This window comes from Anabrus simplex, chromosome 11 (genome assembly GCF_040414725.1).
Source record: "Anabrus simplex isolate iqAnaSimp1 chromosome 11, ASM4041472v1, whole genome shotgun sequence".
Lineage (NCBI taxonomy): Eukaryota > Metazoa > Arthropoda > Insecta > Orthoptera > Tettigoniidae > Anabrus > Anabrus simplex.
Window position 1 is genome coordinate 36,553,520 of NC_090275.1, and position 24,210 is coordinate 36,577,729.

General features: G+C 37.3%; 1 protein-coding gene across 5 annotated transcripts in view; it reads left to right on the plus strand.

The window, feature by feature from the left end:
- sdt (stardust) overlaps nt 1–17,013 on the plus strand; it is an 851,212-nt gene extending 834,199 nt beyond the window's left edge. For all 5 annotated transcript variants that reach the window (XM_067155496.2, XM_067155497.2, XM_067155493.2 and 2 more), the window contains 3 exons: nt 5,085–5,398; nt 7,340–7,526; nt 16,293–17,013. In XM_067155496.2, the coding sequence (XP_067011597.2) occupies nt 5,085–5,398; nt 7,340–7,522 (497 nt within the window). In that variant the 3' untranslated portion in view covers nt 7,523–7,526; nt 16,293–17,013. The remainder of the gene's footprint in view (nt 1–5,084; nt 5,399–7,339; nt 7,527–16,292) is intronic.
- Nucleotides 17,014–24,210: the final 7,197 nt, after the last annotated feature.

The window sequence follows — 24,210 nt, forward strand, 5'->3', positions numbered from 1 at the left end:
GTACAAGTGTATATAACATCATGCAGATTTTAATCTCTGAGGAACATGAAATAGCATTCCTTCAGAGTAAGAATCATAAGTGTGTATTGATTCAGCTTGCTATGCAAAGTGGAAGTGAAACAAGGGAGTGCTGCTCATATTGTGAAAAACTTCTCTATGAACTTCTCTGCCTATCTTTTCACTATTTTGCAAATATTTTGATCAACAACTACACAAAACATGTTAATGATGCTGATGCTATGGTTAAGAGTTCTGGCAAGGAAAGAAAATTGATGTTGTAAGTTGATTCCCAATCTTAAAAATGTATTTTGATAGACATAGGATTGTATTGTTTTCTCTAGTTGTAGCCATATGTTTGTTTATTCTCATATTTACATTTAAATATTTATTCCAATTTTCACCTTGTTTTGTATGTATCCAGTGAAAACTGCTCTTCCAGCAACATTTTATTTCAGAAAACATCATTGAAGGTTAACTTCCCATAAGTTACAAGTAAGACTCATGGGCTGCATTCACAAAATATGACTCCGAGTAGAGTTGAAGTAGAGTAGAGTATCGCGGAGTAACTAGTAAGGTTAACTCTGAGTAACGCTATTTTGTGAATGTTTGGAGTGAATACAGAGTAACAGAATATGGCTAATCAATTAAGGAAGGTTATTTGTTTAACCATAACCTCATTTGCGAGGAATTGAATGTCTAATTTCCAAGCGAGTTTCTTCATAGCAGCGTGCTATGTGAGTTGTTACTACTTCCCTCGCCAAGCTGTGTCATAAAACAGTATCCGTTATTCTTTATCTCGTAGGAACAATCTTATTACATTGATGATCAATACCAATACATCGGCTCTGCACTGGTGCACGATAAGCCATTTAGGACAACTAGCTGTGTAGATTATGTTGTTAACAACTACGACGAAACTGAATTTAAACAATATTTCTGATTGCTCGGATCAGTATTCGAACATCTACTCAGGGTCAGTGGCCCTAAATTTTCTAAATCAAAAATCGGCGAATGAGGAAGACCATTGCAAGACCCACGAAAGCAACTTCTGGTTGTAATTAGCTCTGAGCACCTGATTCGTACAGATCCGTTTCATGAGAGTTATAAATGCACTTTGTGGTATTTCTGATCATATAATTAAATGTTCTCATTCAGAAGGTCATCTAAAATTTTAAATAAGTTACATATTATACATTTACAACAGAAATCTTAGAAAGTTGAGGTTAATAAAACAGCTTATCATTCATAACATGGGCATTCTTATAAAAATTCAATCATGTTATTTCCACCGATTATTAAAATTGGTACCTATTTTTCCTGTTTAAACAAAAATATTTCCTTCTTTATTCAATACATAATGCCCTTCTTTGTCGACAACTAGAAAATAATTTGAATTCATTGCCACGTCAATATATTTGCATTTTAATATTTTTTGTCTTTGCGCTTATTTTGTGGTGGAAGCCATGTATTGCATATCTTGGTATGACATGTCTTTGCTCTTGAAGTTGTTTGGTCCAGTTTCGATCGATCATGGCGTCATTTCCGTAGAATTCGGGGTCTATTTCCGCACGTTTCTTAAGAAGTTTTTTCTGAAGCTCTTGGAATGGGCTGGTAGATGGCAGTGAGTCGTAGATCCTCAATGAAGTAGGTTTCCCGTGCCAGTACATAAACAAGTCTGGAGGGTGCCAGTTTACCTACTCCTAGGGTCTTCTTCAGGAACCTTGCTTTGACCCTTTCTATCCTCTCCAAGTCAACGATTGTCAGGTTGTCCCATATCATTTCGATTCCGTATGACACAATTGGGGTTATTGCGGTCTTGAATAAAGTCATCGCTGTGTTAAGGGATAGCATAGATATATTCTTGATATTGTGGATGGCTCTGATTGCTGCTATCGTTCTGTCTATGATGTGGTTATTGAAGGATGTCATGCTCGTTTGGAATGTGATGCCCACGTATTTGAATTTCTTGACTATTTCTAGTGGTTTATTATTTAATGATATAGCGTCGTCCTTGGCGGCCTTGCCACCTTTTCTGAACACCATCTGTACTGTCTTTTCCTGGTTAATCTCAAATTTGTTATCTGAAGCCGACAATCCAACAGATGACTGTGTTTGTACACTCTGTAAGGAAAAGTGCGACCGCTTCCATCTGCTAAAGTGCAAAAACAGAATAAAGACTCTAACAGAATACAGCAAAATGTAAATTGGCACAACAAACTTAATACTCATTCAAGTGCTCCTTATAAATATATTTTAATATTTTTCACCACCACCAATGAATGCATTACTGCGCATGTCGAGTTAAATCTACCCACCTATTTACGAGGAGTAAACAGAGTATACTCTGAGTTAACTCGAATGCATTTTCTGAACACCTTGTAGAGTTAACTCTTTGTGAACGGATAGAGTGAACTCTGAGTTTACTCGGAGTTGGAGAGTAGTATTTTGTGAACGCAGTACAGTGTTGCCAAGTTTCAGTGTCACAGCCTTAGTGTAGTCTGGTCATGGTTAAAACAAATTAACAATAAATGGCAGGCACAGAACAGAAAAATGTCAAGGCTAAATACTGCGTAAAGCTAAACACCATTTTTGCTCCAACATACAAAATATATAACCTTAAAGTTGTGTCGGACTAAGTCCGACATACGACCGGAAGAGAAAATTAATGATGTCCGACTGAATCTGAGATTGGACGCCAAAGGGTTAATATTTAAGAAACCTATATAATTACACACACACTCGCAAAAATCAGTTTCTGTTACTGAAATTAGGGTGCAGGGGTTATTTGTGTATATACAGTCTGTTTTAAATTATATTATTTTCAGGTATAATTTGTTAGTAAATGTTTGCCTTTTCAGGTATTTTTTATTTATATTTATCCTGCATTAGTTTCAATGGACTGAAAAATCTCACAGTTCTAGATAAGCTAAGTTGAAACTGAAAAGAGATGCGTTCCATTTTAACAAAAAATAATAAGCAGTAAGTTTTGAGTTGTCAGTGGAGAGGTGACATGGAATGACAATAGATCATTAAGCTTGAATGAAGCTTTTCAAAATAAGGAACGATCATAATAATAATATACTAGCAGTTTCCCACTGGCTCCGCCCGCAATGTACAAAGTATGGTGTTGTTCGTTACTATCCTCACGAATGTATTTGCCAAGTTTTGAGTTAATGAAATAAAGCACATGATCCGCTGTGGTAATAGAATGTAATATTATGTCAACAAAATCAACAAAACACTTGAAAATACATCACACAAATAAATTGAATTAAACGTTCCTTGGAACAACACTATGCGCCAAACTGTTAAAAAGTCCTTCAAAGATCTTCATCATGGAGACAAATGTACTCATAACTTTTCTCAGAATCTACCAATTTAAGTAGTTATTACCTCTAAAGAAACCGCTTGATCCATTGAGTGTTTTTAGACCAAAACCAACTGTGTACCTCAATTAGAACGAAAGATATGATTGCTTCAATAAGAAAAAATGTTGAAGAAATGAGATGTCAAATTGAATGTGCTCTCATAACTTTCCTCAGAATCAACCAATTTGAATAGTTAAGAGCTGAAATGAAAGAGATTGATCCACTGAGTGTTCTTAGGCCAAAATGAACTCCATACCTCAATTAGAACCAAAGATATGATTGCTTCAAAGGGACAAAAAATTGAAAAAGTCAAATAATTTGATGAAGGCGGAAGTTAAGTGATTTATAGTACCTGACGACAAATCTGTGCATGAATACCTTTCAGTTAAAAAAGAATGAAGGAAATCGACCGGATAGAATGGCTGGACTGACTGACTTCAGTTTTCATAAATATTTTTAATATATAGTTAAATATAAGCCGGGCTGAGTGACTTAGACGGTTAAGGTGCCAGCCTTCTGACCCCAACTTGGCAAGTTTGATCCTGGCTCAGTCTGGTGATATTTGAAGGTGGTCAAATATGTCAAACTCGTGTCTTGTAGATTTGCTGGCTCGTAAAATAACTCCCGCAGGACAAGATTCCGGCATCTCTGAAAACCATTGAAAGGTAGTTAGTGGAATGTAAAAGACAAAGATATTATTATTGATCATAATATGAAGTTAAAGTTGGGATTCAGTATGACAAATGAGAAAAATACTCATTTATAGCAAGAGGAATTAGAGATTGGAATAATTTACCAAGGGAGATGTTCGATAGATTTCCAAATTCTTTGAAATGTAAGGTAATGAAAATGAAAGGAATTATGACCAACAAATGGCAAATAAGTTAATCTGGGAAGGACAGCTGAATCAGAAAGTGATGGAACCAACCAGTGGGAAGGATAACCTGGGCTGAAAGGTCCTTACGGTGATCATTGTAAGCATCTAGGTGTTAAGATAAGGAAAGACTGATCTTCATTGGGGTAATCACAATAATGGGATTGTAAATAAAGGGTACAGATCTATGCACATAGTTATGAGGGTATTTATGGGTTGTAGTAAGGATGTAAAGGGGAGGACATGTAAGTCTCTGGTAAGACCCCAACTAGAATATGATTCCAGTGTATGGGACCCTCATCAAGATTACTTAATTCGAGAACTGGAAAAAATGCAAAGAAAACCAGCTCGATTTGTTCTGGGTGATTTACGAAAATGTTGCAAAGTTGGACTGAGAAGACTTGGGAGAAAGGAGACGAGCTGCTCAACTAAGTGATATGTTCCAAGCTGTCAGTGGAGAGATGGTGTGGAATGACATTAGTAGACGAATAAGTTTGAGTGGTGTTTTTTTTTTTTTTTTTTTTTTTTTAAGTAGGAAAGATCAAAATATGACGATAATGTTTAAATTCAAGAGGACAAATTGGGGTAAATATTCATTCACAGGAAGAGGAGTTTGGGATTGGAATAATTTACTAAGGGAGACGTTCTGAAAATTTCCAAATTCTTTGCAATTATTTGAGAAAAGATTAGGAAAACAGCAGATAGGGAATCTGCCACTTGGATGACTGCCCTAAATGCAAATCAGTGGTGATTGAGTTACCTACTGTTATAAAGTTGTGTGTGTGCCAACACCCTTTGACCGTATGCTACATATGGTGATCATGCTTTTCTTGCAATTTCAGATACAAGTCGGGCCAGGAAAGAAGGTGAAGTTGATGGTCAAGACTATCATTTCATCTCCAGGGCGCAGTTCGAGTCGGATATTCTGGCTCGGAAGTTTGTGGAACACGGAGAGTATGAGAAAGCTTACTATGGCACATCACTTGACGCAATCCGCAGTGTCGTTAACTCGGGGAAGATTTGTGTGCTCAACTTGCATCCACAGTCTCTTAAAATCTTGAGAGGCTCCGACTTAAAGCCTTACGTTGTGTTCGTCGCTCCACCTTCGCTTGAGAAACTGCGCCAGAAAAAAATTAGAAGTGGTGAAGCCTACAAGGTAAGAACTTCATGTATTGTTGGAGATATGAGGTATGATGAATGTATCATATTCATAACTAAACTGAGGATATTTTCTGAAATGCCTGTTTCTTCCTATAATTGATAAATATGCATAGGAATGTAAAAAATCTGTTTTAGGTCAAATTAGGATGAATAAAAGACATTTGTGCCTATCAATAACTGTTTTTGCCATTAGCACATCATAATCCATTTCAGTCGTCCAGCTCCCGCCAGGCTGGAATGTTTATGGCACCTTTGTTGGGTAGTAGTGTATCTAATACATTACTCCTTACACTTCATTGATACGTCCTTTCTCCACACCAGGTTTCTCACACTCTGGTAGAATGCATTTCCCTGTTGTATCCTTTCACTGCCAGCTCTGCATCCTGTATCAGTTCACTTCCCAAGTATTTGAAGACCTCCACAATTTCAAAGTTTTGTCCCTTTATTTTTATAATTCCTTTCCCTTCCTTTTCTCCTCTTGTCAACACGATTGCCTTACTCTTTCCCATAATTTTGAATGAAAATGAAAATGAAAACCTACAACCTGTTTTCCAGTCTTTGACCGGGTCAGGGAATGAATGAATGAATCATATATAGGCTATTAGTACGATGGGGTCGCCACTCCCAAAGTGCATAATTTTGAATAATCTCTCTAAATATGTTGAGGTGCCCCTCCGTTTTCTCCCCACACTACAATATCATCTGCAGACCTTCAGCTCCCGGTCCTCATATTTGTCCTATCTGTCCTTCACAATTTCATCCATAACAATTATGCATAACACTGGTAATGGCACACTTCCTTGTCGTGGTTCAGTTTCATTGCAAAACCGTTCTGATCTCCCTACGTGTCTGAACGCTGCTGCAAAACATTTTGTACATTGCTTGCACATTATCATTTGTTTTCCAGATCTTTATTTTTCCTTTCATCTTGCCTCCTGGACCTCCAGTGATTCTTAATTGTAGCCAAAGAAGGAAGAAGAGAATATTTTTCTTCTGTAAACCAAGTTTATGCAGAGAAAAAGGCATTCCCCTAGAGAACAGAATACTGTATAACAGCCATTTCTTTAAATCTCAAGGTATTTCAATATAAGCAAAATTTTTATTATGTATTATAATGTATGTGAATCACAACCAGACATTTAGGTTTACTATAGCCAAATATTCATTATAGTAGAGTTCACTATGATGATGTCATCTGTTCTGTCAAATCCGACCATCAGCGATTCTATGAATTAGCGCTCTCCAAGTTGTCCTGTTCCACACTGCCTCCTTTAGTTGTTCCAGAGTGAGGGTGGTGTTTGTTTTAATGGTGTCTAACCAACAAGTGCTCTGGCGACCTGGTCTTCTTGTACCGCTGATCATTCCTAGCATGATTGCTTTTTCCAATGCATCTGATCGCGTAATGTGGCCAAAGTATGCTAGTCTCGGCTTCATAATCAAACCAACCAATGACATATGAGGCTTGATGCGCTCTAAAACTGCCTTATTGGTGATTTTTGCAGTCCGTGGTATTCGTAAGAGTCTTCGCCAACACCAGAGCTCAAAAGCGTTGATCTTCATCTTGCCTGCCTATTTCAGCGTCCAGCTCTCACATCCATACATGAACTGTGAGAATATAATTGCGTTGACTAATCCGTACTTAGTAGTCAAACTGATATCTCTGCTCCTCCAGATCTGGGGCATAGTCATGATAGTGATTCGTCCAAGTGAAATCCATCTTTTTTAGGACCGCAATCTTCACTTTGACTGATTTTGGCTCCCAAGAATATGAAATCCCCCATACTCTCTACATCCAGAGTTGACTTTCTGATGACAATGTTTTTACAAACCATCTTTTGTATTACTTTTTTTCTATAGCTTGTATCCATGATAAACTTTGTCTTCTGAGCAATATTCTAAGTACTTAAGATTGAATAATAAACTCTTTGTTATTAAGGAGGATGAGCTGAAGGACATTATTGAGAAGGCACGCGAAATGGAGGACAAGTATGACCACTACTTCGATAAGGTCATCGTCAACAGCGATACAGATCGTGCATATCATCAGCTGCTGAACGAAATTAATGCCCTGGAAAGGGAACCTCAGTGGGTGCCAGCATCCTGGGTCAGAGCGACGTGAGTGGGTGAGTATATCGAATGTTCTGATGAAACTGTAAGTGAATTGTTTGAATCTTGATAAGTAACTTAATGCACTCAAACTAATACATTACGCATTGATGTTAAACATTTTAATTTTCATATATTGGCAAAGGAATCACAATTCAAGGAAGGAAAACTATAGCTCTGACTGTGCAAAAGATCTGGGGGAAATGTTGAGCAGTATGGATATAGCTTTGTACAAGAATTACAAAATTAAAAGATTGAGGCCCGGTTTCTTCAACTCTGTGTTAAATTTTACTTAACAAATATTAACTAACAACACTTCGGTTAAAAGTACCCTGTTTCACAAACACATTTCCAACATTATTTGTTACGAAGCAATTGTTAAAGATAAATTAAGACATTTCCGTGGGATTTCTGAGCATGTTTGGTAGTAAGCGTCTTTTGTTTCTTTACATAAAGCGCTCCTAGTGGTGTGTTGAAATAGTAGGGAAAATGTGATAATTTGTTGATATGTCTTGAATAATTTTCAGGCCTTTTTTTGGGGGGGGAATAATGTAATGCTTTGTTAATGCTGCAGTGGCAGCAAGAATTCTCTGCAGAATTCTACACACTCTTGTCTTGCAGTCGTGAACATAGTCACCTACAATTACATGAAAAGTGTCTCGAGCATAATATCTAACAAGGAGAGGCCAGACCCTGCAGTCAACAGATTTCAATGAGCTTCATTGTACCTGAAATTAATATAGGTTCTCACAATTACTGCTGGATCTCTCTCTCCCTCTCTCTCTGTATATATATTAGAGGTAGAAAATAAAGTTCACTGCAGTTTGTCTAATATTTTTATTCGCATTTTTAGCTTCACGTTCCGTCAAATAATAATTTAATTTGTATGTAAAAAGATAGCTATGGCGGGACTCAAACTCACGTCATCACGGTTCATAGACAAGTACATTGACCACTCGGCCACTGCATCCCTTGACTGTGTCGCAACTTTCCCAGTATATATGCGTTGCATTGGAATCGGGGGATTGATCATTGTTTTCGGAAATTATTAGGTTGCGGACCTGACACGTTTAAGTAAAATGTGTTTGCCTTTTAGTGTTCTGTCACCTCCACTGCTCCGAAGCGGATCCCACTTCATGACATTTGTCGTCAATAATTTTTTTTTTAAACGAAAGCGTATTGACCTAAATCCTTATACACGAGTTACTGTTGAGCATCTCCCGACAGGTAAGCTCGTTGAAATCGATTTGACACAGGGTCTGACCTCTCCTTGTAAAAACTATAAGCAACTGCTGCACAGGAGATACTGATAAGTTTTGATCTGTTGGAAACTCTAACCTATTTTCAATTTCTTCTAGTACCTTGTTCATTATGGCTTTGGTAATTTGATATCTTTGTAGAAATCTTTCTTCTGACAACTCTAAAAAGTAATTTTTTTCTTAGTATGGGTTGTCCTTTGCCTTCTTCACTTTATAGTCTTCATACACCAGTAAAGCTTCAAACTTATGTCTTCTACATGCCTCCATTTTGAAATTTTAGCAGCTGTTAAGAGATTTAACACAGTGCTGCCATGTTAATTTAGCATAAGTATTAACAATTTGTTAGAGTTAATAATTCTTGATGAGACGGCCATTTTGTTAAATTATGTGTTAAGTTTACTTAACAGCAGTTTTAACACTTAACATTCATTGAAGAAATTGGGTCTGAAAGGTTCAGTGACTGTTGATGTATAGACAATACAGGACACATCCGGGTTTAACCTTGTTCAAATGGGAGACAATTCGCAAGTGGCGCTCTTAGTGGCGTGACCTGAAAACTCACGCCAAATTCAAATATCAATGAAAATTCATATATGGAAATGGATAAATAAATTAAGCCTAGAAAAAAGTTGTTATTAATATATTAACGTCAGAGTTGCTGAAGCAATTGTGGATAAATGAAATAATTATTATTTAGCAGCTTATTATTTAAAGACTAAAATTAGACATATATTAAAGATATGAAGTGCTCTGCTGTGAAAGGACTTGATCTTTCATTCATGCATTACTTTTTTTTTCTTTTTGCTTTAGCATTCCTGCCTGAACATTTATGGTTAGATGAGTCTTTCTCGTTTTGTAAAAAGCATTGTATCATCACATTAAGACACGTATCAATAAACAGATTGGCATATTTCTATCTTTTTCTCTTGGAAAGACTACCACTTTTGGAAGGGGCAGTAGCATTTGATGTTTCATTTTTTGGGAGATTCTGTATTGGTACAGATCTCCAATTTAATCTGAGGAGACAAATGAAAAAAAGAAAAGCATAAAAATGTTATCGATAGTTATGTTTTGAATAAGAATATAACATATCCTTGGCTGTATAGTACGGGTTTTCTAAAGTCGCTGATCTGGAAATGATCTGAACAGATCTTATAATTCTTATTCAAGCGTAACATCCCTTCTTTCTTGAATATCTTATCCAAGTCAATTTTCTGACATTCCAAAACACATAGATCACACCTATAACAACACATTGGTATTGGAGGTTAACTGTTGCACTATACAGTAAAAATAAGATTATATTTTAAGTCATTTAAAATATGGGTCGCACAGCTGAGAAGATTAGGAAGTACTATACAAATCTTTTTGTCACGGGAAGAATGTACAATTACGTAAACAATACTACTTACAGTTTCTTGTCAGGAGGGAAACAGAAGAAAGGCTGCGAATTCTTCTGCGCTTCATAATGATTACAGCCAAACACAGCATGCATCTTTCCACTCATTATGAGAGGAGATACAAATGAATGGCACACGCTATTATTTACTGGTTTTAACTTACTCCAAACAAATGAATAACACCAAAAACTTAACAAACAAAACAAATGCAGGTGCTCTTATGATGACCTAAGTAACTTCAGGTCACACTGCTAGACAGAGCTCTAATCGCAGTCCCTCGATATCCCGCAGACTGTCCTGTATTATCTCTACTGTATTTGGTATTAATCAGTTCTGAGCGAGTGGTTCCGTGCTGGCCCCACTTGGTGGACTGACTGTGGCCTGATGTTTAACATCTAGGAAGGCCAGCGGGGAACCCCTCACTCAGAATTGATTACTACATCAACAGTCACTGGACCTTTCAGTTTCAAGAATCTCTAGATTCTCAAGAATCCTATTTGATGTCCATTATCATTAAGAGAGAGAGTTCCCCGCCACTGGAAATTTACATCGCTATAACTGTTCCGCGTAAGCCTATTCAACAACTGATTTCTTCAAGACATTTATATGAACATTGGGACCATGATTTTAATTGAGACTGCTACAAAGTTTTGATGACGTAGAGTAACATTAGTGATTTGGAGAACATTTCTTCAAGCCATCATTGCATCATTTAGCCTGCGGGATTTTTAATATGAATTGTTCCTAATTTTGTACTTAATATCCCACCGAACTCGATAGCTGCAGTCGCTTAAGTGCGGCCAGTATTCGGGAGATAGTGGGTTTGAACCCCGCTGTCAGCAGCCCTGAAGATGGTTTTCCATTGTTTCCCATTTTCACACCAGGCAAATACTGGGGCTGTACCTTAATTAAGGCCACGACCGCTTCCTTCCTACTCCTAGCCCTTTCCTGTCCCATCGTCTCCGTAAGACCTATCTGTGTCGGTGCGACGTAAAACAACTTGCAAAAAAAAAAAAGAGAAACATAAGAGGGCTTAAAAAACATCAATCAATCAATACTGATCTGCATTTAGGGCAGTCGCCCAGGAGGCAGATTCCCTATCTGTTCTTTTCCTAGCTTTTTCCTAAATGATTTCAAAGATATTGGAAATTTATTGAACATCTCCCTTGGTAAGTTATTCCAATCCCTAACTCCCCTTCCTATAAATGAATATTTGCCCCAGTTTGTCCTCTTCAGCTGATGGTCTAAGATTAATTTTCAGTTATGTATAAATTATTCTGCATTAAGTAGCTGAAGATGTCCCAAATTCAAGGACAAAACATGGTACTACTTGTTTATGTCTTAGTGAACTAATTTCACTGATTGTATGTTTTGAAAAGATGGACTATTATATCTCATAATCATTTGAATAGTTGACGTCAATACGGAATCAAATATGAAAAATATTTTATGTAATAGTTGCTACAAACATGCCAAAACCCTTAATTAAATTATAAACCTATCCACGCTGTTCATATGAAGTGGGGGCATATGGTTCTGTTGATAGTGATTTGTCGATTGGTTGGAAGTGTTAAGCATTCAGCAGACCCCTTGGTATTATTTGACAGGAATGATTATGTGCAGACAATGGGGTTCACCCTCTAGCTGCCTTGTTATCATAGTCGTCGTCATCATCTTCATCACCAGTATCACACACGCAGGTCAGTTACGGATGTCAGCTAGGAAGACCTGCACCAGGCCTCTCTGAAACTACACGACATTTATTTATTTATTTATTTATTTATTTATTTATTTATTTATTTATTTATTTATTTATTTATTTATTTATTTATTTATTTATTTATTTAAAAACAAAAATGTTACAAAATCCTCAACAAAAATTGAAGACTGTAATCCTTTGTAAGAATTTAAATAGAATATTTTAAAAGTTAATGCAATGTCTATCCTGAACTCGGATACACTAACCATCTTTCATGTACTCCTATTACAGACAGTGATGGGAAGAGTACAAGAAAAAGATAATTGGGCTTGATTAGTTACCCGAGAAATATTTTGCTAAATTTCGATTACAAATTATTTTTTCAATCTGTAGAACTACAATTACTTTACAGATTGCTAGTCTTAACCCTCTTGCACTCACTGCGCCAATCTATCGGCATGAGAAGTTATGGCGAGAATGCTTACGGTGCCGATACATCGGCTCTGTCCTATTTAGGGATTTTGGTCATTTGTGTGGTTACTAAATGGTAACCGATGATCATGACAGTAACTTAAAGCATTGAATTTGGATTTTATATTTTCCCCCCGCAAGTTGCTTTATGTCGCACCGACACAGATAGGTCTTACAGCAACGATGGGATAGGAAGGGGCTAGGAGTGGGAAGGAAGCATCCGTGGCCTTAATTAAGGTACAGCCCCAGCATTTGCCTGGTGTGAAAATGGGAAACCACGGAAAACCATCTTCAGGGTTGCCGACAGTGGGATTCCCGATTACTGGATACTGGCTGCACTTCAGCGACTGCAGTTATCGAGCTCGGTAAATTTGAATTTTACTCAACAGACCTTCAAAATATTTTTATTTTTGGCAAATGAAATCTGTTGACCATGAATGTTTATGTTGTGGTTGTTCGAAGTTGTTATTGCGTGGATCTGGTTTTGGTTGGCTTATGAATACAACAATTTGATCTTGCTATCAGTTTGGTGGGGTTTTTTTTTAACAAAAATGATCTTTGTTCGTGGCGTCAACCTCTGTAGATCTTTTACCACTACTTGCACCGTATGATATGAACCTGCATATAATTGTAATTGCGGAAGTCTAGTGTTGAATGTGAGTAAGGAATATTAAGGACGACACAAACACCCAGTCCCCAGGCCAGGGATGTTAATCATTTACAATTAAAAACCCCTGACCCGGCCGGGAATCAAACTCGGGGCCGCCGGGTATCAGACGAACGCGTTGCCCCCTACACCGCGGGGCCGGACTTGCTACCAGTTTAGAGTTTATTTCGTTTCTTTGGTATATCGAGTGTTTGCTGTACTTCCTGAACTATAATTATACATCTTCTCATTACTCCATTGTTGCTTATGTTATCTTTTTCTCGTAATGGCTGGGCCACGTTCAAGACCGAATGATTCCAATATCATTGAATTTTCAGATGATTTTAGACAGTAATAGTGACTTTTTTGTCGAAAGTGATTCCTGTTATGTGGCAAGTGATGTTTTAACCCCTGAAGATTTTCGCACGGTCACAGCTGCTCGCCATGAATTGGACCGTGAATAACCTGACATCGATGACAGTTATGCATACAGTGAATAACTTTGTGCCATAGTTCATGAGTCAGTTGCAGCACACGCATCATATTGATGATGAATTATTCAGAATAAATTATGTTCTTCCTTTCAATAAGAGTAAAGAAGGAAGACATAATAATGCCTGATCTTTCTGTCATTGAAAACAATTATTTCTTTTTGAAAAATGATTTTCTAAGTTTCATAATTTTTTTCGGCTTTACCAATAACAATACATCCAAGATATATTCATTTCTGAAATGCTCATAGTTTCCTATATTAGTGTGATTTATTTTAATATGTGTTAAACTGTTTACATGTTGTTTTATTGTAATTTGGCTGCAAAATCACAGAAATTAGTTTGAGCTGCTTTGAGCAAACCCCTGCATATAGGCTGAATGCAAGAAGGTTAAGGAAACTGTTGACTTTTTTACATGAAGTTGTAATAATACAAAAGTTTGCAAGGAATTTGTTTTATTTTTTAAAAATATATATATATAGCATAGATACAGTAAGTGGCTCTAGTCACTAGGTGAGAGTAACCGTGATACTGTGGAACTTTTGAAATGATCTTTTCCCATCATTTTTACTTTACTTAATGACTTTTAGCACTTCAGATAATTTGGCATTTAGCTTGCAAATTAGTTGGTTCTTAAAATTATCATCACTAATCCTTGACATCTTGGTTGTGGGGGTAGATCTTTGCATTTAATGAGAAGACACCCTACATGGCACTTGAAAGAATACCTGTGTTTGTTGTTTGTTTTTTTAATTATATTTGTTTCTGGCATCGACCTCTGTAGATTTTTTGCCACTACTTTCACCATATGATAGGAACCTGTGTGAAAGTGGAATTGCGGAAGTGTAGATTGTTGAATGTGAGAAAAGGAACGTTAAGGTTGACACAAACACCCAGTCCCCAGGCCAGGGATATTAATCATCTACAATTAAAAATCTCTGACCTGGCGGGGAATCAAACCCGGGGCCGCCGGGTGACAGGCGGTCGCATTACACCCTACACTGTGGGGCCAAACATACCTGTGTTTAATTTTAACAACATTATTGGTATAAGTACGATGTGCCCGCCTGGTGGCCATGATCGTTACGGCATTGAAGTCTAAACGGTCTGACACCGTGATTAGCCAGTTCGAGTCCCATTGGTCGAAAAAAAATTCACCATCAGATTGTTGGCCGGTAGGGTAGGGGAGGTGGTGGAATACAATTTCTAATCACCAGATTGCATGTCAAAAGCTTGGATTAAATTCCAAACCTCTCCACAATTCTCATATGGAGTGAGGGTATATGATGCTGTTGATGGTGATTTATCTGTCGGACAGGGATGTTAAGCCTTGAGCAGACCCATTGGTGCTATTCGACAGGAGTAGGCTATGTGCCGGCACTGGGTTTCACCCTCTCCCTTCCTAGTATCATATATCGCATCATTCATTTCGTCTCATTAACTCCTCTGATGAGGTTGATGTCAGGAAGGGCAGGGCATCCAGTCATAAAAACCCACCATGACAGATTCATCTCACCTCTCCTCATACCCGACCCCGTAGAAAAACGGAACAAGGGTTGCACAAACAAACGTTGGGATAAGTATGATGTCTTTTAAAGTACTGGAGAGGTAAAAAATGGTACCTTATTCAGGATTGGTGAAGTTACTGATTTTGCTCTAGTAGAACTGAGAAAATGATCATCATAATTATTTACTTTTTCCCGTTCTTACTTCCTTGCGATGTACAGCCAAAACTGGTTAGGACGTTTTTGTGGGGACTGAAAAATATGTCATAAAGAGGGAACATGCTAAAAAATGAAAAACAATTAAGCTGTTAAATTTAAGGTTAGGTTTGAACATAAACATAATTACGATGAAAACAAAGAAACAAGTGTTTACAATTATAAATAGTGAAATAAATAAATAAATAATACATTTTAAGGGCACCAACATAGTAAAACATCAAGGAAAAACATTCTCAGAGACTCAAACTATACACGTTGCTTACAATTATGTTTAAATTTATCGTAGAAATGTCCAAATGTCCAACGCATTTCATGTGTGGATTAGCACCCGCTTTCTCAGTAAACTTTAATTTTTCATCATTTGTTAACTGTCTAGCTTTCTTCTTCTCCATAACTGAATGTCCTGCAAACCACTATGCGTAAGTACAGTAGGCCTAATTTATATACGTTGTTACATAATTCACTTACAGAAATAAAATTAAGCACCAACACATCCGCTATATACATATGTACAGTAGGCCTGATTTACGAACGGTGTTACACAGTTCACTTACGAAAGTAAAATTAATCACCAACACATAACACGAGCTACTGTTGCACGATCCAAACAAACACACGCCCACAACAAAGACTGGCTTGAGACTGACTCTCCCTGCCACAGTAAGCCAACATGCTAGGCCGTGAAATTAAGTTCTCTACCAAATCCTTACCCAGGCTAGTCGTCGCTGGCGCATCGTGTGCACAACGTTAATTTAAATTTCTTATGGTAGGAGTTATGAACGTACTAAAGAGTGGCGTAAATGTGCTATCCAGGTTTCTTTAGCATGTATCTAATAGGACATGGACTGGGAGTTTAAAATAATGATGTAATAACCAGGAAAACACGCTAGAGAGGGACGTCTTAATCTGTTTACTAGAATGCAACGGTTACAATTCTATTTCAAGAAGTATATTACAAGTAAAAATGGCATTTCATAAAAAATAATGGTTACAAGTAAAAATTACTAAGAATGTAATCAATATATGTAGTTTGATTACTTCTACTCGATTACTTCCCAACTCTAATTACAGAAGTGTTATTCTCTTGTTGCAGGTGACTTGAAAACTGTGGTGCTAGCCACACGTGTGCGCGATGGACACATTTCTTCTTCCTACGGTGCAATGATCATGCTGGTCGTGACTTATGCGTGTTCTCTCCACCTCAGTGGAGGTTATGGTAGACAAGTGACTTCTTGACAGTGCCTCAGTGGGAGGAAAGTGCTACAACAAGGACAACAACATAGATTCTTATTATTAGTTATTTTACATAGTTTTTTTCTTATGTATGGCATCACACAGCTTGTTTATTTCGATAAGCAAAGTGGTTGTTTATTTGTTTAAAGAGAATGTCATTGCTTTCAGTAATGTTAAGCCCCTTGTACAGATACAGACTTTACTGAAATAATTTGTTGAGTTTATTTGTTATAACTTGACAAGATTTTACAAGACTTTAAAGAAAAAAATATCTAGTGAGAGTTTCTTAATGGCTCCCATAATATACTTATGAACAGAGTGAAAAATGTAAATATAATTTGATTTACTCTAATTGTAAGTTTTCTTTTTTTAAATATAGTAGAATATTTAAAACTAGGAAAGTTTGAACACCATGGGAATAGAGATTTTGAACTGATATACTTATCAGCATTGCCAACCTTAGCAGAATTATGCTGTGCATAGCAGAACTAAGGTTTTGGAGAAGACTGTATGAACAAAAAGCTAAAGCACAGCAGAATTTCATATGTAAGACACAATCATCAAAAATCATTTGTTCAGTCTGTCTTCTTTTCTTTACATTCTTGAGAGTAAATGTTCCTTTTAATTTGAATCAACTTTTCTTGACAGTTCAGATTTAAAAGGAGAAAAAAAGGTTGGATGCTAGACTCCTTCGGTGAATTATTTCTCGAGCCCTGCACAAATTATTTGTTTTTTCCTTTCATATCCAAATGTTGTTCTGTTGCTTGAGTGCTGTGTTTTTTAATCCCTACACTGCACAAGCGAGGGGAAAAAAAGAATGTGCTAAACAGAAACTGAAAATTCTTCATGGTCATAGCACTATTCAGTGAATGCTTGTGATTATTGTACTCCTTACAACATTAGAAGGCAAGCAAGTACGCATGAATTCTTATACTTTATATTGTTTACCACATTTTCAATAAACTAATAGCAAGGAGCTGAATAATCTTGGTAACAGCAAAATTATGTGATGGTTTTTGCTTCTGTGGGTTGGCAATGCTATTACTTACTCATGGTTGTTGCTTGGAGGTCAACAAGCACACGAGAAAAACTTTGGATATGTGTGGGATTTTCTTTTTCTTTTTTTTTTTTTTCCCTTGGTGCTCTAGAACGGAAAGTTCCACCGAAACTAGGGAATGTTCTAATGTAGACTTTTATGAAGAACAGCTATTATCCGGGGCGTTTGCTGACAGTCTATATTTCATCTGTGATAAAATATATCTTCTCAACACAGTCTGAGGGTCCAACTAAATGACCCACCCTTCACATAAGTAGGCACATATTAGTTTACAGTCTGCCAGGCACAAGAAATAAAATTGCTGCCAGGTTGTTCTTCTTAAGTGTTTCTGAGTTTTGGAACTGTGAAAATATTGTTAGATATAAGATTGAAATGGTTAGTCCAGAATAATACACTAAACACTGTCTTGTACAAAACCTGATAAAGTGGAAGAAATACATTAGAACCCTTGTTATGGGTCTGTGGTCTGTTATTATCTAGAAAAAGAAAAGCATTTATTGGCGTATGCTATTTAGAATAGCATGCTGCTGGTACACCGATTGATGTGATGTTAGCAATATTGCATCGTCAAGCAGGTTTAGTTGCGCTTTACATTCAAATTTGTTACCTAAATTGAGAGGAAAATATTGTATTGTTGAACAGTTTGTGGCATATTTAGATATCTCTTGTACTTAAGTCTGCAGTTAAATGCCATCCCTCTTATTTAATGAACATGCTGATTTATGTGCATAAACTATGGGTCTTATAAATTTGTAATATTTGTTTGACTCACTCAAAATGTTGTAGAATGTTCTATGCCTTGCTCTTTGCTTGCAAAAATATTTATTACTTCTTCCTACCGGACTCTTCTAGTTACACAATATACCATGTAATACAGCCGCCCCTTACAATGTAGTTTTATGCAACCCGCAATATTAATTCAGTTCTGAAAACATCTGCCCTGCCATTATGCTCAGACAACACAAACGAATATCTTGGTATTTACTGCTTCACCATGATAAGATGCCGTAATATTATACTCGTATTAAACACTGGAAGGCATTCATGTGCCTTTTAGATCATATGAACCTGACACGCCGGCAAAACACTCTATTGATATTGTGACTGCAGTAAACCTATAAGCTATAAGCTGCACAGTGTGCCGTACGGAACTGTAGCATAGTTGGTAAAGGCATGGCAGAAAGGGCTTACGTGTGAGGTGGGAGGTTCGAGTCCGGGGCGAAGATTCCATATTTTCAAAATATTTGTTAAATATGTACCGCACGTAATGTAAATTCAATACCCGTTTTCATGCAAATTGTGTGTGAATGAATGTGTTTGTGGACCTAAGAAGGGCCGATTAGTTAGCAGGCTGGACACATACGGACCGGAAATAATAAGAACACAACTGCTCTGACAATGTTTTATCGCAGCAAATGCACGATGTGATGACCGCTTCGGTTATGCACATTCGGGCCCGGTGTCCAATAGATCATTTTGCGCGTTGAAGCATTCCAGGTGTAATTGCTCAGAAGGCATCTGTGAAGAGTTGCTGGAGCTGGTCGGGGATTTCTGGCACTTGAGCATTAACGACGTTCTTCACATGCCCCCACAAGAAGATTTCTAACGTCATTAAATTCGGTGATCTGGCAGGACAAGAAACAGGACCTACTTGCCCTATCCATTTCCCCAGCAGTTCCTCGTTCAGATGATTACGAACGGGTAAAGTCGAATGTTACAGAGCTCCATCCTGTTACAACTACATCGTCAAGCGGTCGTGCAAGGTCACATCCTCCAGTAGCAGTAGGAGTTCCTGATGCAAAAAGTGAAAGTACCGGTAGCGTGGTCCCGTTCAATGGCCCTCGGAGAAATAAGGTCCAATCAGGTGATCCCCCAAGATTCCACATCACACATTCACTCCCCATCATACTCGATGGGCCGCCTGTCGTACCCAGTGAGGATTGCTCGGGCTCTAATGGTACATGTTGTGGCAAATGACGTTCCCATTATTGTGGAAGCGCTATTCATCCGAGAACAAGATGTGCAATAGGAATGCTGCATCATTGTCTATCCTGCCTAATAGCCATGGGCAGAACTCCATTCGAACTTCGAAATCCCGCCCATGGAGCTCTTGGTGCAGCTCAAGATGTTATGGGTGAATTAATGTTCATGCAGTATTTGCCAAAGGGACGGCTGTTATTTACCTGTTGTGCAATCGCCCTACTGATGTGTGGATTATTTTGAGCTGCCTCTAGAACGTCCTCTTCTGCTTCACGTGATGGAACATCGCGGACTGGTGGCTGCTTGGAAATCACGCCTGTTGTCCTTAGGTGTCTTTCAGCACGGCGGAATATCATAGCAGCCGAGTGTCGCCTGTCGAGATACCATTCCTTGTACAGATGTAGTACCTCACACGCGTTTTGTCTTGCTTCCCCATAAATGAGAAGCATGTCAACGTATTCCTCTGTAGAAAACATGCCGAATGACAACAGAGATTACATTCAGGTCCTAACCAGCAGAGTATGCAAGATGAATAACAGCATCATTCTACTGTTTGAATGTGGCAAATGTGGGCCTGTGTTTACATATTCAAACATTATACCAATGCAAAAATATTTGAACGATGCAGGATGTGAACCGTTGATGGTACACTCTGCCTAACCACATCTGCTACACTACACTGTTGGGAACATGCTGGTAGTATGACAAGAGTAAAGTACATACGCCATCTGGTTTGGTGTTTGACATTAATTACTGCACTGTTGCCTTGTTTTAAGAATTGATTCCCCTCTTCGTTACACCCGGTCATGAGGCATAGCACGTTTCTTGGTTAAAGGACGTCACTATATGATTTCAAGGCATTGTGTTTTGCAAGCAGACTATATAACCTCTCGGTAGGGTTTAGAATCGTATGCATACGGTATGCCTGCAGGGGAATAGCCACCTTATAAGCATGTCACACGTTAGTTGAGTTGCATAAAACTACATTGGAAGGGGTGGCTTAATCACACAGTTTAAAACATACAGTAGTATACAGTAGTTGCTTCCACAACTATTTGCATTGTTGCCGGTCAGGTGACAGTAAAAACGATACCAAGACAAAGTTAATGAGAATCTATCTCTTCAGACTCCTATATTTCTTTCCTTAGTGTCAAGTTACCGACAGCAGTAAAATACATTTCTACACACGTTTCAGTATGTTTATTAGAAGAATCTGATTACATAACCGTGTGCTTACAGTGTGAAAGACAGTGAAGAAATGAAAATACATTTCTCGTATGAGTGTAAGCGGCACAAAGGTTAAGTTTCATGCTATAAAAATGGGCCATCGCTATTTGTGCTGCCCCCTTAAAATTTGTTGCTCTAGAATTAGGCCTATACCTGAATATGGCACTGTAAACAGTGCATTACAAAATACAGGAATGATCTTTTTAGGCAACAAACATGTTTTGTAAATACAATACAAAATTGGTTACAGTATTTGTCATTTCTGTTTTATAGCTTGACTTCTGTTAGAGCTATAATATACTATAATGAATTTGGATTCTAATCTGCCAAATGCTCATTTAAATAATAATTTTTAAGTTCAGTATTATGAATAAATTCTTTCTTTACAATAAAAGTAGGATTTCAATTTTTTCCCCCTCTTCTGTCGTGGATTCTATTCAGATTATCCAAAATTTCAGATTTTTGGGTATTTCCAATTTGTTTAGATTATGGTTTAATCTTCATACTTGTATTCAACAGAACATGTCTGATGCTGAAATAGGAGGGAATTTTATGATTGACATAGAGTGAGAGATGTAATTTATTTCCAATACTTAATTGTGTATTCCATGTTCTAGTTACCATATGTTTGTCAGCCATCACAGTATTAATTCAGAACTTTCACATGGCGTTAGAGGCTTGCGAGTGGTATTCTTCCACATTTATGTTAGCATTTTCTGTAATGAAGTTAATGGTAAGTTATCAGGATCATATCTATGAACTTAAAAAAAAATCTACTCCTTTTTAAACGAGTTATTTCACTCTGAATGGTGCAAATGGTCTATGCAGAATATTTTTATCTGTGTCAAGAAACTCGTGCATACGGGCCAAATGGGAGAGGAGTCTCCATGTTATTTAGTCTTGTAAAGTCGGGAAATACATTTCATAAAATAATTATATTATGTACAAAGGGTTTAACCATGTTAAGATTCATTGTTATATTTCTTTTCTAGTGTTATTTATCTACAAAAGACGCTTCTATTCAACTCCACTCAGGGTTCTCAACAAAAAAATCTGCTCCAAACTCTCCTTATAGTATTTAATATCCCAGTAACTTATGTGATTTCATTTGTGGGCTTCCGAAATAATTGTTGGGATGATTATTACTTATTCAAGCAACTCATATATATTGTACTGTATGTTGGGAACCCTTTATGCACACAGATTCTACAGCAATACCAACAAAAAAATCATAAATGTGTTTTACCCTTCTCCAGAACTGAAATGTATATACGATATAAATCTTATACATATATATATTTAGAAATGTCATCATTCTTATATTATATAATGGTATTTGTTTCTTCTGATGTGCCAAATTTCCTAACTGAAAATATAATTCACTATCATGGATGACAGCTCAAAGATATAATACAGTATTGAAGATGATTATATGACGATAATCATATTAATAATTATTATTGTAAAAATATCAACATCATTCCATATTTTCAAAATTTTGATATGGAGAGCAACAGTATTTTTCCTAAAAAGTTATGTCTAAAAACTTTCAAAAAAAAGAACAACAAAAAGTTTTAGAATTATTTGCTTTTTCTTTTCCTGCGAGTTTCCACTCAAGAGACAAAATGTTCGCCAAGTTAAGTTTTATATTGCAGGTAGGTTCTGATTCTTGTTTGGTGCTCATCTTCCGTGCTTAAATCTCAGAGCACCGGGCAAGTTGGCCATGCAGTTATGGGCGCGCATCTGTGAGATTGCATCCAGAAGATAGTGGGTTCAAGTCCCACTGTCAGCAACCCTGAAGATGGTTTTCCGTGGTTTCCCATTTTTCACACCAGACAAATGCTGGGGCTGTACCTTGATTAAGGCCACAGCCACTTCCTTCCCACTCCTAGCCCTGTCCTATCCCATCATCGCCATAAGACCTATCTGTGTCGAAACGACGTAAAACAAATTATTACAATTTAAAAAATCTCAGAGCAGTGATTTGTCATGTAACAAGAGACATGGCATGGTAAAGAACTGTTTTCAGAACACACTGGTACACAGGTGTCTCTTTAGGACCATTTTCTCCTCCTCCTCCTCCTCCTCCTCCTCCTCCTCCTCCTCTACCTTCTCCTCTGGTAATATACCAAAGTCCTCCATGTCCTCCATTCTTGTCGACATTCTTCCTTCCTTTAATCTCTCTCCCTGGCAATTCCTTTCTATGATTATTACATGGCGAAGCATTAGAATTTTCTTTGGATAAGCTGAATGGGATGGAACATGAACTTTCATAATACATCATCAACATAATCAACCGCTTCACTGCTGTGATTGAATATACTGCCTTATAACTGTGTTGTATGCTTCTGCCATCTATTAGTCACACTTTAAATCGATTAGTTTATATTATTTCTGCAAGTAGTTCTGCAGGAAAAGTTATTTATTTTGTCACACAGCTGTAAATATCGTGCTTGAATTATAACTGCCACATACAAACGTAAGATGCACCCGGAGGAAATCTTACACATTTAGAGGAGATTTCCGGTGTGGATTTTGATAGTGGTTGTAGTGGTAGTGGTGATGATTTGCTGCAAGAGAGGAAAAAATAACACTGACCTAGGCTTGCCCACGTGGACAGACGACAAGTTTGCGCCAAAAGTGCATGCATTTCAAACACCAAACCTAGTTGTATCAAATAATGATTTGACCTCTGAATGCCCTGAAGTTGATTACTTCCAGGTATTTGTGAGTTAAGAGGCATCACAAGGGTAGCGGACGGAACAAACACATTTTATAAACAGACCGTTAATGCTAAGTTCATGACAAGTTCTGCTCTACTTTTATCAATATTGTGTGTTTCATTTAATCTTTCTTCTGTTAATCATGTGTATGATCGGTATTGTGTACACATATAGCAGACACAGCCCGTAATTGAAATGAAAATTTCTAAGCATCTTCCTAATAGACTAAATTTTTGCCACCTTGTGTGGAATCGAACCCTGGATCCCAAACATGAACTGTCTCCAGAACTCTCTGAACAAACTGGCAAAATTCCCTCCATGAGAATTTAGAATTACCATTTAAGTTAAAATATCCTCTCAAAATATTATTCAGTAGTTAATGCTTGAATTTTATGTTCATATTAATGATAATTTATGTTGAGGTTGTTGGCTGAAATAATCCAGCACTGGAGTCGCACCAGCCTGTCCAAGAATTCAGCAGCAAAAAGGTTAAACCCTAGCGACAATGATACCTTTTATAGGTATGCGAATAATCCCTTCACCCTAATTTTTGGAGGGAAAATTTTGAAAAATGTGTGTGTGTTTTTTTTTTTTTTTTTTTTTTTTTTAAATATTTATATTGAAATCCATAGCCTGAACACTAGAGCACCATACAGTAAATTATAAAATTACAAGTGTCGTAATGTTCATTAGTACAGTCCAGCGGCATTTCAGATGTACCTGCGTCTGGTCCGCGTTACAAATTTGCAAGAATAAATACAGTTTTTCTGATCCGAACTGATAACAGATTT